We start from the raw sequence: 13,711 nt of genomic DNA on the forward strand, positions 1-13,711 counted from the left end.
TTTGTTTTTAGTGTTTTGTTGGTTTCTTTAAGCTTTTCTTTATCATTGGATTACCATTATGACTGATTTACTCAGTCCAGCTGTCCATTACTGTGTGGTGCTGCTTGATAATGTTGGCAAATAACAGTAATATTTACATAAAATGAAATAGCATATACAAAATAATTGTATTTTTGTAAATATCTTTATCTTGGTAAAAACTACTACACTATAACAGGGTTCTACAGGGAACAAGTTGAGAACCGTCTCTACGACGGCCGTCAAGCCGTTAAATTTCAGCATTCATTCTGAGGTACAGCAGCCCATACAACGTACAATATTAGAATTAGAATAATTGTGAAAGTGTAATAATTCTACTAGACTTGTGGGCTTTCGAGACAGAAAAAAAAGGAATGCTCGAAAGATCCCTAACTTTCAGTCCCGTTATAAATGTACATGTTGCTAGGCAACATGTGCACGTAAAACATACCGGAATTTTGCGGTTAGCTCAAGCTAAAACGAAATACGGGATCATTTCTTCTTTGCGCACTCTGTGCTAACTCACAAAAATGGCGGTCAGTGGCAGCATATCTGATCAGAAAGTGGAGCTTCAGCGTAAAATCAAATTTCTTGGTATGTTTGTTTGAAATGCAGTGGGTGCCTTGATTTAATTTCATGCTAGTAGGTGGGTTAGCTGGAATCAGCCAGCTAACTGCCATATTTAGCGTGAATGAATATACATGAATTCTTAATGCTTTATAATTCATATAATTAAGTCGAATAAAATAAGCGGGTTATTAAGTATAAAGTTATGGATCGCCTATTTCCATGCATTATTATATTTGTCCACTAGAGGGCGAAAAAACATTACGTTATGAGAGGACTGAGGCCACCACCAGGAAGCAAAAAGAGTTCATCCGTCAGCTGAGGCAGGAGAATGAGAACCTGCGTAAACAGCTGGCAGAAACTAAGGCTGTAAGTAAGGCGATCAGATCACAACAAACTAAACATGGAACATGTTTTTAATTGTGGGGAAGTGGTCTCAAATTTGGATAAATCCAACTTACTGAAATAATAAAGGTTACAGATCAAGGTTGGGCACATTTTATTTCAATTTAGTTTTATTTATATTGCACCACATCACGAAAACAGTTGCCTCAAGGCACTTTATATTGCAAACTAACGACCCTAAAATAATACAGATAAAACTCTAACAAGCAAACGACTCCCTACGAGCAAGTGCTTGGTGACAATAGCAAGGAAAAACCTCCTTTTAACAGGAAGAAACCTCCAGCAGAGCCAGGCTAAAGGAGGGATTGTGGTTCTGCCACTGCCACTTGATTGTGAGGGGAGGTAAGTGAAGAAGAAACACTCAGCCTATTGCAGGGTAACTGAGGGAGGGTTCAGGGTCTTAACTATAAACTTTATCAAGAAGGAAAGTTTTAACCCTAGATCCATAGATTGGTACATCTCTTTTGAGCAACACCTGACATTAGGAAAATTAGGAATCTCACACATACCACAACTAATTATAAGTGGTTTCTCAGTGTTTATTTTTGCTTCATTTGCTTTTCTTTCAGGTAATTTATGTCAGTCTGTATAGCTAGTAGTGACTTGCACCTGGGCATGGCTTTGGCAGCAAAATACAGGTTAATCTGCACTTTTAAAAAATCATTTCTACTGGGTAAAAGTCAAACATTAGAAAAAAGTGTCCTGAAGTGCAGTGTTTTAATAAACTAAAACTCATCAAAATAAAAGACACAGAGACAAGAGATTAAAAAAAATGCTTTGCACTCCCCACATGGAGTCATCCAGATCAAATGTGTCTCAGTCATTGTCTTGTCTTTCCTCTTAGCCTGATGAACATATAATCAAAGTGGCCTTTAAAAACAGAGATATGGAGGGGAAGGCCTTCTGCAACAGCACAGTGAAGGTGAGAGGAAGTCAGTGTACACATCATGAAAAAATAAAGTGTAATAAGATGGGAATTCCTATTTTATATTAAATAGATAAAGTTTTCACATTTCTATAAACTAAGTACACCTTTACATAATGCCCGTTTGCTGCTATATCTATACTCCATACTGGTACTCAGGTTGTTGCACTCTATTTATTTTATTTGTATTACTTTAATACTTGCATTTATATTACTCAGGTTGTTGCACTCCATTTATTTGTACTACCTATTACTTCTTATTGTTTCTTCTTATTCTGTTTCTTTCGCTCCGGGACCGTGTGCATGTAATTTCGTTCCACCTTATATAAACATGTGATGCGAATGACAATAAAGAATCCTTGAATCCTTTAGCAGAATTAGGTTAATGTCTTTTTGCTATTTTCTGACCTCAGAATTAATTTGCATCTACTCCTAGGATGATTGCTGGACCAGCAAACTGGCAAAACCTGTTTATATACAGGTGATCACACTTGTTGATGATCAATTAATCAAGTGTGTAATTACTCATCCACTTAATTCCACTAGAAAGCGGTGTACATAGTTTTTCACAACCCCGTGAAAACTTTCTTTTTCATTACTGTATACAGTGTCAGTAAATATAGTTTTATTGTATGTTTTATTGACTGTACTGCATTCCTCACAAACGCCTGCATGTTTTTCAGGAGGTAAATGAAATGCTAAATGAAGGAGTGCTGTTCAAGAGGAAGTGTATCAATGCTGTAAAACACACAAATGAGGTCTACCAGCGTCGCCTCAATCAGTTGAAGATGGAGTACCAGAGGCTGAAATCAGAGAGCAGCAGCAGTAAAGTATCCTCTGATGCTCGCACTCGGAAAAAAAAGGACGATGCCATGGTTATTACCTCTCTGACCCCCCAAAAATCAAATTTTCTTGGGATTACTTTTTGTTGTTTGTTGTGCTCATTTGCAGACTTGTGCAAAATGACAGATCATAGATCACGATGACCAATGATTTGTGTTTATGTTTAGAAACTGCGGGCTCTGGAGAATGATCTGGAGAAAACCCAGTTTAAATGCATGGAAGCTAAGAACATCATGGTTAACTATCTGAAATTCAAAAATCACTTACATGTAAGTCCAGCATGCGAGAAAATGTTTTGTTACGCTTAAACTTATCTTCATTTGATGTGATTTTTGTTAGAGAATTTGTTAATTGTCCTATAATGGTTTGTCTCAGATATTTTTTGAAATATCAGTAAATTTGTAGTGATTATTTTGCTATTCACGCTAGCTGTTAACTCTCCATTATGCATTAGCAGATGCCTGCATGCAAGTGGAAGCACTCGAACATGAGCAGTGTTTTGTACAGAGTCTATTATTCATTGCTGTTTGGCAGTTTTGCAGCAAATAGTACATCTTCACTGTACTCTGCGGTTGGTTGACTGTTATATGGGACTCTGTTTGATACTGTACTTTTTGTCCCTGTTTATTCTTCAATTGGCATACTAGTTCTTGATTCCTGTTTTCCAAGGAAACCAGTCAAATTTATTTACATTTAAAGTTTTTTTTCCATTTTTTTTATGTGTGGTTTAATTGCTACTGTAAGAGCAAGTACGGTATATATAACTGCTGCCACACCATCAAAAGCCCCTTTGACAGAAATAGAGCAAGTGATCTGTCTGTTTATAGTGCAAACAAACACACTGTTACATACACAGGTGGAGATTTTAAATCCAGATCAGGAATTTTTAAACCTGCTGAAAAAAACCCCCATCAAAAACTACAAAATAGAAAGGTAATTACAGGATGTCAATCGATAAGTTCCTAATTTAAATACAATGTTAGCAATAAATAACAGCATCAATGGGACCTGACTGTTGAAAATCGTAAGGATTATATGATTAAAATATTATTTAAATTAAATTTTGTGTTAGTGCACATTTTGTCTTGATTTGATTTAAATTTCTTGATCACAGTCAGGTAATCCAAATACTTCATTTCTCTCACATGGACAACCATATTTCGGATTCTGTTTATTTCATGTTCACTCACTTTTCCACCTTCACCGCCTCAGGAGGAGAGTCTCACTTACAAGGGCCAGTTGGACTGTCTGGAAGCAGAAATCCTGAAGCAAAGAGAGGAGATGAATAGGCTGCAGATCATGAATAATGACCAACAGCTCTCCAAAGAAGCTACTAAGGTGACCTATAAGATATATCCTGTGTGATGAGTTAAAAGCATAAATGTTTCAAGATACAGTGTGAGAATTAGAATCCACTCCCTATTGCTCTCATAAGTCAGACGATTTGCTGGAATCATAAATTAGGAGGTATAACTTGGAAACACTAATACACTAGCCTTGCCTTACCTTATCTAATCTTGTGAAGATAAAATGAAATGATTGAGGATAACATGTCTGTCCACACTTATCTCAGACACCTCCTTCTGGTCTATATTATAGGTAATAATACGATTCTGTCATACTAACAATCTGTTTGTTTCACTGTCTCCATTCAGTTTAAGTGAACTGAAACAAGTTTTTCAGCCATTCTTCTTGTTCTTTGCAGGATGAGTTGCAGAAGCGGGAGGAGCTGCTTTACAAGGACAGTAAGGAGAGGGCGCGTATAATAGCAAGTTACAGGAAAAAGGTTAAGGAATACAAGGCCCAGGCTCAAAAAGTCGATATAAGGGTGAGAGACATAAGGTGACACATTATGTATGTATTGAATTTTACTTACCGAGAAATGTATAGCCGTAATTATATCAGTGGGGTATTAAATGTATGGATGCGAATAACTGGAGATTTTCACAAGGAAAGAAAGCTAAAACAGAGCAGCCTAAACCTAATCCACAGTGAAGGCCTCCCTATTCTTTGTTAAAATAATAATAAGGGAAGAAGAGTCATTTACATTTGGAATGATTAATACCTGCAGGATCAGATAACTCTGCCAGAAAAACTAAGCGGTGAGGCCCAGCACATCATCACCAGGATGGAAGAAGAAGATTTGAAAAAAATTTCTACTTTTGAGGAGGCCTTTAGGCACATCAGCGAGACCACAGGTGTCACAGACATACAGGTATAAATGTTCCCACTGATTCTAGTACACACAGTGTAGTTGCTGTTATTCTTTTTTTCATCCATTCTGTGTTTGTGTAGGAGATACTGGAGTGCTTTAACTCTCAGGAGGAGACACACCAGCATCTGCTGAAACTGAAGGAAGAGAATGAGAAAGTCCTGCTGCAGCTGAAGGAAGAGAAGGAGCTTCTAAACCAACAGTTTGAGGAGATGAAATATTTTAGACAGGCTAAACACCCAAGGTGAAGTATAGACATCTGCTTGACAATGGTTGAAATCTATTATTACTCTTGTGATAAAAACAAGAAAACACAAATATTTTAGAAATCTGTCAAGAACTACAGAACTACAAGAACTAAAAATTATATTTAGTCAGATAAATATAATTTATAACTTATTCTGTGTAACTTATACAAAGGTTTGAGCCGGCACACTGGGCATAAAAATAATTTTTATGTCCAGAAATGCAAGTAAATAACAGTAATTTGACATCTTAATCCCAAATAATAATGTGCTTTACTAATTTTTTTGAATTGTTGTCCATGAAATTGAATATTCATGAATAACAACAAAAACTCAAGCATAAATATGATTTTGATTATTACAAATGCTGTTAATTTAGGGCAATACAGCAATGTATTTAAAACTTTAATGCAACAGCTATCACAGTGTCTGTCTGTATCACAGCATCAGATTTGTGAGGGCAAATTATATGTATATGTATAAAAAATTTTCTAAAGCCTCTGCTCTTTCTCTGTTTCATTAGTGACCAGCAGGCCCTGCAGGAGTCTGAGCAGCACCTGCAGACTCAGCAGCAGAAGTGTGATGCAGCCAAAGAGCGACTGGATTGGCTCTTGAAGACTCTTCACACTGCCCAAGCTGGAGTTGAGCACCTGGCCAACAAACTTCAACACATCTCACTGGTACTAACGATTTCAACCAGTCATAATATTGAAATAGCCAGTTTATCACTTATTCCTAATATTAAAATATTTTTATGCCCTCAAACACAAAGCTTTTTAAGTGTAATTCCTTTTTATGTTTGTTCACTCATCTTCTTCAAGAGTGAGGACACAGTTCCTGAAGTGGATCCAGATTCTGATCACTTTGTTCTGGAGCTGATGGCCCAGTGTGAGAAGAAATTATTGTCACTGCACAAAGAACTTCAGGGGAAGGATGTGGCTGGTATAATGAAGGAGCTGGAAAAAAACAAGGTGAGACAAAGGCCCTCTGTAGCAACACGGCTATTTTAAAGACAGGTCCTGAGCAATGTTCACTCTAATTTTTCATGTGTCTGAGCAAACACACAAACTCCCTGAGCGGTCCCTTGGACCACTGTGAGCGACGTCAGACCTGTGCACTGTGGTCACGCCAGCATCGAATCCATCCAAGTTACATGGTTTATTAAAATAATCAAATTACAGCATTTACATTTATGTTAGACTACTTTTAATTAACTGCTTTAGCCCACTTACAATGAAAATTAAAAAAAAATCTAGTCATTGACCTGTGCAGTATGTTAACACTATTGGAAGTAAAAATAACTTGAACTCCAATTTTGAAAACACAAGTTTTTTATTTATTTTTTATAAAGCTCTGACTTGTATTATGAGTATGAGTCTGTGGTCTGGGAGAGAGTCTGTAACTCTCTGTTTGCAAAATACAGTATATAATGACCAATGTTGGGCAATTAATTATATAGTTACTTCTTCAAAAAAGTTACTGAGTTTTGCAAAAGGTTTTTTGCAGCTGTTTACCTAAAAATGCAGCCAAGGCATTTTTTTAAATAAACATTTCAAACTATTTACAGAACAATCAGCTGTTCTGCATCAAATTTGATGCCACACAAATTATTTGTGCCACTCCAAAAATAATTTCTGTCCACTATGACAGCGGTCCCCAACCCCCGGGCCTCGGACCGGTACCGGTCCGTGAGTCGTTTGGTACCGGGCCGCGAGAGTTGAGGCTCAGGTGTGAAATATATAGTTTTCAGGGTTTTTATCGGTTTTCAGCGTTATTTTGTTATCGTTTTTATCGTTTACTCGGTTTTCCTGGGTCTTTTCACGTGTGTTATGAATAAATTTTCTTTTTTCGGTACCGGTACTAGTTTTATTTTGTTGTATTTATCCGCGACACCTTAAAGGCCGGTCCATGAAAATATTGTCGGGCATAAACCGGTCCGTGGCGCAAAAAAGGTTGGAGACCGCTGCACTATGAGATAAAGGAGAACATAAAAAGCCTGATACCTGCAGTTGTGACAACAGGAGATGTATCACTCCTGTAACAGCTGTAACATTAAGTAGTCGCCTCATTGTTCTGACACACACAACAAAACTATCGACTACACTACACACTAACTACACAAGATTTGCGCTAAACGTCGCAAATCTCTTACATCTCAAAACACCGCCGTCACTCCTAAAACTTCCTCTCGTTTCTTAACAACTAAATGCCATGCTGCCATATCATTTTTTGATTGGTCGACATGGTACATTTTTCCACCAATAGGAAAGGGTGGGGGTTTTTTGGTTTTGTTTTTGCTCACAGGCGGAGAGTGCTTTCGAGCATTTTCCTTATAAAACGCAGTTTTTACAGTTTCTTCCCGCAGTAAATATAAACAACGATAGTATTCAGGAAGAAAACCAAACATTGCATATATTTTTATCATAACTCTGGTTTTACGTGGCCGATCAACACAATTTAAAAACTGGTATAAAGTCCACACTTTTTCCGTCAATTGTTCCGTCTGTCCTGCTCACATCTCCAGTGGTTGTCCACGTTGTCATTAACGGCTTCACTCTTTATCAGCCACGCCGCTTTGCTAGCTAAAACAGCAGTGTCGGCACATAAGGACACTGTCATAGCCTGTCAACCACGTTGTTTAGTTCAGTATATACAAATGTAAATCGCATGATTCAATGCAATTCAGGTTAGATTTTTTTTGTGCGCAACGCAGATTTTTTGTGCGCAGAGACCGTGCCAGCAGTGCGCAATTGCGCACGTGCGCAGCTTAGAGGGAACATTGGTCCTGAGTCTGGATGGGATATAGAAAACATGGTTGACATTTGCAGAGGTAGTTCTAGCAAAGATGTAGTAGTCAGAGTGGGAAAGGCATGGGCACAACATTGATTGCATTGCACATGGTGTCTCTATTAACAGAGAATGTTAGAACATTATACGTATATAGTATAACACTTATGAACAGGTGCCTTTGAGGAGTTGAGAGTCACCCGATCAGAGCTATTAACAGGAAAACGTTTAGGAACATTGTCAGACAACTTGTACGCTATAATTAGACTGTCACAGTTTGAAATTTAAACACTGTCTGAGCTTGAGCTTTTCACAGCTTACATAAAGCTGTGTAAAAGCTGCTGTGTAAAAGCTGCTGTGCTTTCTTTGCTTTACTTATCAGGATGGAAAGGTAACCATTAGAGGCACCTGAAGTGTTTGCTCTTGACTGAACACTCAACAGCACCTTCTCACTTTGAGAATATGAGATACAGAGCATATGACAAGAAACATGCAACAGTCTGCCTGACATTCAACCATGACATTGATAATATGGGTCACAGGTCCATTTTTAAATGGTACGATCTTTGTAACTGACGCAACTCTGAGCTGATAATTTGGAAATCAGTCCAGCCTTATTTGCCTGGCTGGTGCAGTTGAACTTGGCTTTCCTTTGTACCTCTACTAAAGGAGAATTTGAAGTGTGGCAAAGATCAGTCTGTTCATCTTAGCTTTTGCAAGTTAACCCTCCCCAAGCAGACGTTGCAGATTTGCAACAGTTAAGACCTAACAACCTGATTACCCCACATACATATTTTATGAGTTTTTTTTACTCAGAAGTACCACTGCAGGACTTGGTTGTGCATTAGCAACAAAAAACTTAATTTGGTCCTGAGAGGGTTAATGTTGTAGACATTGCCTAGTAACCACTGCTAACGCATGGGCTATGTTAAGAATCATATTGGATAATATAAAACAAGTAGCTGGTATTATGTGATAAGGTGGTTAAATTTCAATAAGCTTTTAACTAAGTTATTCACTGTATTTAAAAGGGCTGCAATGATTCATTGAGTAAATCAAATCATTTCATTGCAAAAAACTTTTGAAAAATTGAAACAGCAACACTTGTTACTGCAATCATCATTAATGCAAGCAGACTACAGTACAAATGTATGTAAGCAGATGATCTGTCTAGATTAGGCATCTTGCTGAAAGCTAATGATAGCCATCCCATTTTCTGTCACAGTGATAAAAGAGGCGGTTTACGACACCTTATTTCAAGGTTATTACTATTTCCATATTATTTTGCAGATTTAAACAAGTATAAAATATCAAATTATATTAGTTAAATTGTATTAATATTTTTAAATATAGAAAAGGCTATTTTTGTTTTGTTTTTTCTGCAGGATGTAAGATCTGGTGCTGTTAGGCTGAGCTGAATTATTATTAACATCAATTAAGATCATCTTCATCAACATAACATCTGTTTTCTGCAGCAGGAAACACTGCATCAAAGCAGAGGCCAAACCTGAGAATGCTGATATGCTCACTACACTTAACCCTTTCATGTATGAATTATGACAACCTCAATCAGGATTTTTTTCTTAAGTATTTTTGATCATCTTTAGGCATGAAAAAAAGATTTTTGAACTTCATTTTTTTAAACATGTACTTTTTTTTCAAAGAGTTTTTTTTACATGTCCACCTGTTAGGAATGTGGACTTTGATGTTTTATTTATCAGGGTACAACCTTAACAGTCTTTCACCCTATGATAGCTGCGATCTTACAGGGCAGTGTCCCTTTATTTATCAATTGAATAATTTTGGGAGGTGACTTGCAAGTTTACAGAAATGTTGTACTCATTGTTCCCCCTGGTGACATAAAAAACAGAAAAGGATGCATGTGTTTAGTGTTGCACACCTGTAGAGAATGAAGCCATAATCGTTATGTTGCTATCTTTGTATCTCTACACCCTGAAGAAGGCACAAGCCAGTAAGTGAATTGCTTTAAATGTGGGCAGGGCTTATGACTCACAGATTTTTAATGGAATTTGAGATTTTTAGTGTTTAAAAAAAATATCTTAATTTCTGACTTGATGTTTCTTTATTAGTTGTACATAAGAAGTGAAGAAAAACTGTCAGCATACATCACCAGAGCCAAACCACCTGTGGATCAAGCACATGACCCCCTCCATGACAGTAAGTTGGTATCCTTTTACACGCCAACAGTAATGACTGCACAGTCTACATCCCTACTTACTTCACCGCTTCTGTTGCAGAGAATGAGACTGACGAGGGCAAAGCTAAGGTCATCACGCGTGAAGCGCTGAAGCTTCAGTCTCAGCTAATCATTGACTCCCACTCCAAGAGAAAGACCAAGATGAAGATGTTGAAGAAGAAGGGCAAGTTATAAAGCGACAACACAATCCTCAATGTCTCCCAAAAACATGAAATATAAAATGGGATGATTGTGTCCAAGACTTTCCACGACAATTGTTTCACCTCTGTAATTGTTATTTTGTGTCTTAGCCGGTGCTATAAAGATATTTAGTATACTGTAAATGAAAACATGTATTTTAACAGTATAACAGTATTAAATGATTTTCATAAATTGATGCTTCGTGTCTATACTTATTGTGTAACTGGGTTTGTTTTGGCAATAGTCAGGTGTCACTGTTGCACCAACACACTCTACCCCACCTCTGTTTTTGAGCTCACATTTCACCCTGAGCCTTCCTGGAAGCCAATGAAAAAATACTATTTTAGTTTTTATTCTTTTTACCATAACTCCCTGTATAGTGTGTGGAATAGAACCCAGTAACTAGCAACTCCTTAGTTGTTAATGTTGTTATTTTCCTGTTGTTAGAAACAATGAATGTTGTCGGTTTTATCTAACAAACCCAGTGTATAGTAGCCTACTGAAAGCCAATACTTGTGACGAATCCAGCCTTTATTCATGCTTGAATTACATCAAACTTGCTTTGTCCTGCTATAAGTTACAGATGTGAATATGAACCCTCCCTAAAGTGCGCACACCTGAACTATTTCTGCAACGATTGGCATCTCAGACAGTGTTTGCTGCTTCTCTTCTTAACCACTTTATGTTTGTGGGAGCATATGGTTGAGTAGACTGAATAATACATCTCCATACCAACATGTCAGATAATAACCACAGTGAATGTCTCAGTGTCTCACACAGGGCTAGGTCAGCAGCAGTGATTGAATGACGTACCAAAAGCAACCAGAAAGACAACTCTGTGCTGTGAACAAAAGCTCTCTGAGCAAATCCCTGGAGCACAGTTATTAGGTTTTTGTGTGTGTATGTGTGTGTGTGCTCCAAAAAAGGTTAGAATAAGGACAACTGCGATAAAACATTGTGTCAAGCATGGCTCAGGTTGTGTTCATTTTCTAAGTTTTGCTGAAGTTTTTTGACTGCTTGTTCATGTCTTTTTTATCCATTGCTCTCTAAAACTAAGTTTATCTACATTTCAGTATATTTTATGCGAGAATAGAAGCTGTTAGAGCTTATATGATGTTTGGAAGATACTATAAAGGGGATTTTGTGATACTGGAAACAAAATAAATCTGACTTAGAGCGTAGCTTATCTATCTGAATGCGTATTTGATCCCAGCACAATTATGCAATTAGTACTAAGCCTCTGTTTGTTGTTATGGGTGGACTAATAAAAGCTCCTGAGAACATTTATTTAGAGAGTTTTTTTCACAGACTTATGCACTTTGAGTTCATCTGAAACATTACATTAGCCTATACCTAAAGTTATGGTTATGTACTGGAATTTCTATAGCACTTCTCTGGTCTTACCGACCACAAAAAGCACTTTAGCTACTAATCACATTTTAACCATACATTCCCACAGTGCTTTATTCTATATTCACTGCTCAAAAACATTAAAGGAACACGGAGAAGGGCATTGGTTTAGTTCACCAGGATAAGCAGTAACAGAGAAATACACCAGATCTCAGTGGGGGGGAAAAATCACAATGGATAACTGTACTGGGTAATGTTCAAACGAAATGATGCCACATCATTTGGTGGAAATCAAAAATAGCAACTTACAGAGGGCTAAATTCAAAGAGACCCTGAAATTCTAAGAGAAAACATGATGCAGTAGGCTAGTCCTTTTTCCTGAAGTTTCATTGCAACAACTCAGGCTCTTATGTGCCTGTAAGCCTTTGTGACAATGTCAGGGCATGCTCCTAATGAGATGATGGGTGGTTTTTTGGACCTCTCCTCCAGGGCATCACTGAGTTTCTGGATAGTCTGAAGTTCAACCTGTTGCCTGTCGCGGTCTGTGTGTCCATTTATGGTTATGCCTCCCCAAACCATCATTGACGCACCACCAAAGTGGTCACGCTGAACGATGGTTCAGGCAGCATAACATTCTCCACAGCTTCTCCAGACCCTTTCACATCTACTACATGTGCTCTTGGTGTGGTGACCCTGGTCTCTGTGAAAAGCACAGGAACTCAGGTCTGAACCCGTCAATTCTGCTATTCTGTTGGCCACAGGCTCTACAGTGATCACAGGGCCCACTAGAGAATGCTGGGCACTCATGCCACCCTGATTAAGTCTGTTTCTATTTGTTTAGTCAGACACATGTTGTTTCTTTAGGAACTGTGCTTTCTCCCACCGTCAAAAGATATTACACAAAATATTTCTACTATAGTGATATTTTAAGCATCGGACACTTCCTTTGCCACATTCAAGTGAATCTGCACAAATGTATCTATTTTATGCATCAATATGTGGTAGGAATGTTCTTATTAATGCCAATGACCCATATAATCAGGCACCAGGTAACAGTTCAACATAGACTGCAGTTGATTTTGCTTAATTATGCTCCAGGTTTCTTTCTGTATATTGGCTTTGATACATCAAGGCAGACGCACAATTTGCTCTTCAGTCCTCATTTATGTTTGCTTGGTTCCATTTGAGGAAGTCAGAGCATAAGGAGACAATACTGCACCAGGCTACTTTTAGACAATTTGAGGTAACCTCTTAAAGATGGCGTCTATTCATGTCAATGTTAATTGCACTTTATGTATTTATTTATTAGGAATCATGCATATCTCTGCTTTGTTGTTTTTAAGATTTAGCCAGGGAAGTAGCAGCAGTACTTTGACAAAGTGGCTCACTTGTTTTTTAAACTATCTAGAGAAAAGATGTCCTAATATTAGACTATTAGAGGTGCTTATTTCTATCCATGTTTTTCTTTCTGGCTCTTTCATGGCTATCAGCTCTTCTGGTCGTCTGTGCATGGTTGCAGCGGAAAGGCTATACAGCTCCTGACTGACATCACAACATTGCGTGTGTTTAAGGATGTTTATTACCAAAAAGCGCTGCATTATAAACACAGAATTCATATTTTCTAGTAAAAGAGATGCCCATTCCTGCACTGCCCATTTCTTCTCAATAATTCCTCTGCTTCCTTCATTGTATTAAGAATGGACAAATGCATGTGTTTGTCTCTAAATTTCTGACGGGGACTTGTCTCCTCAGCTTCCTGAAATCTACACATGTATGTCTGCTTTATCGCTGCCTTTTTGCCTTTACCAACCAGTTCGTGAGAGGAGGCAGGCATGCTCCTTCTGCTGCAGAATTTGAATCACTGCCACAAGTGTAGGCTCGATTCTTCAGCATCTTCTGCCAAAAATGCTTTCTGTTGAACATGCCTCAGCTGTTAGTGGAGGCTTTAGGTGTGACTGCAT

At 37.9% G+C, this 13,711-nt stretch overlaps 1 protein-coding gene across 1 annotated transcript; it reads left to right on the plus strand.

The window, feature by feature from the left end:
- The first annotated feature begins 94 nt into the window (after nucleotides 1-94).
- LOC146384972 (outer dynein arm-docking complex subunit 3-like) lies at nucleotides 95-11,669 on the plus strand. Its single transcript, XM_084930471.1, has 13 exons — nucleotides 95-612; nucleotides 833-954; nucleotides 1,835-1,912; nucleotides 2,599-2,790; nucleotides 2,926-3,027; nucleotides 3,971-4,096; nucleotides 4,464-4,586; nucleotides 4,830-4,973; nucleotides 5,054-5,214; nucleotides 5,739-5,895; nucleotides 6,037-6,186; nucleotides 10,093-10,180; nucleotides 10,261-11,669. The coding sequence occupies exons 1-13, from the start codon at nucleotides 549-551 to the stop codon at nucleotides 10,392-10,394; spliced, it is 1,641 nt and encodes a 546-aa protein (XP_084786597.1). The 5' UTR covers nucleotides 95-548; the 3' UTR covers nucleotides 10,395-11,669.
- The last annotated feature ends 2,042 nt before the right edge of the window (nucleotides 11,670-13,711 follow it).

The sequence above is a fragment of the Perissodus microlepis genome, chromosome 6 (genome assembly GCF_051167445.1).
Source record: "Perissodus microlepis isolate ML-2025 ecotype Zambia chromosome 6, ASM5116744v1, whole genome shotgun sequence".
In the NCBI taxonomy this organism is placed as follows: domain Eukaryota; kingdom Metazoa; phylum Chordata; class Actinopteri; order Cichliformes; family Cichlidae; genus Perissodus; species Perissodus microlepis.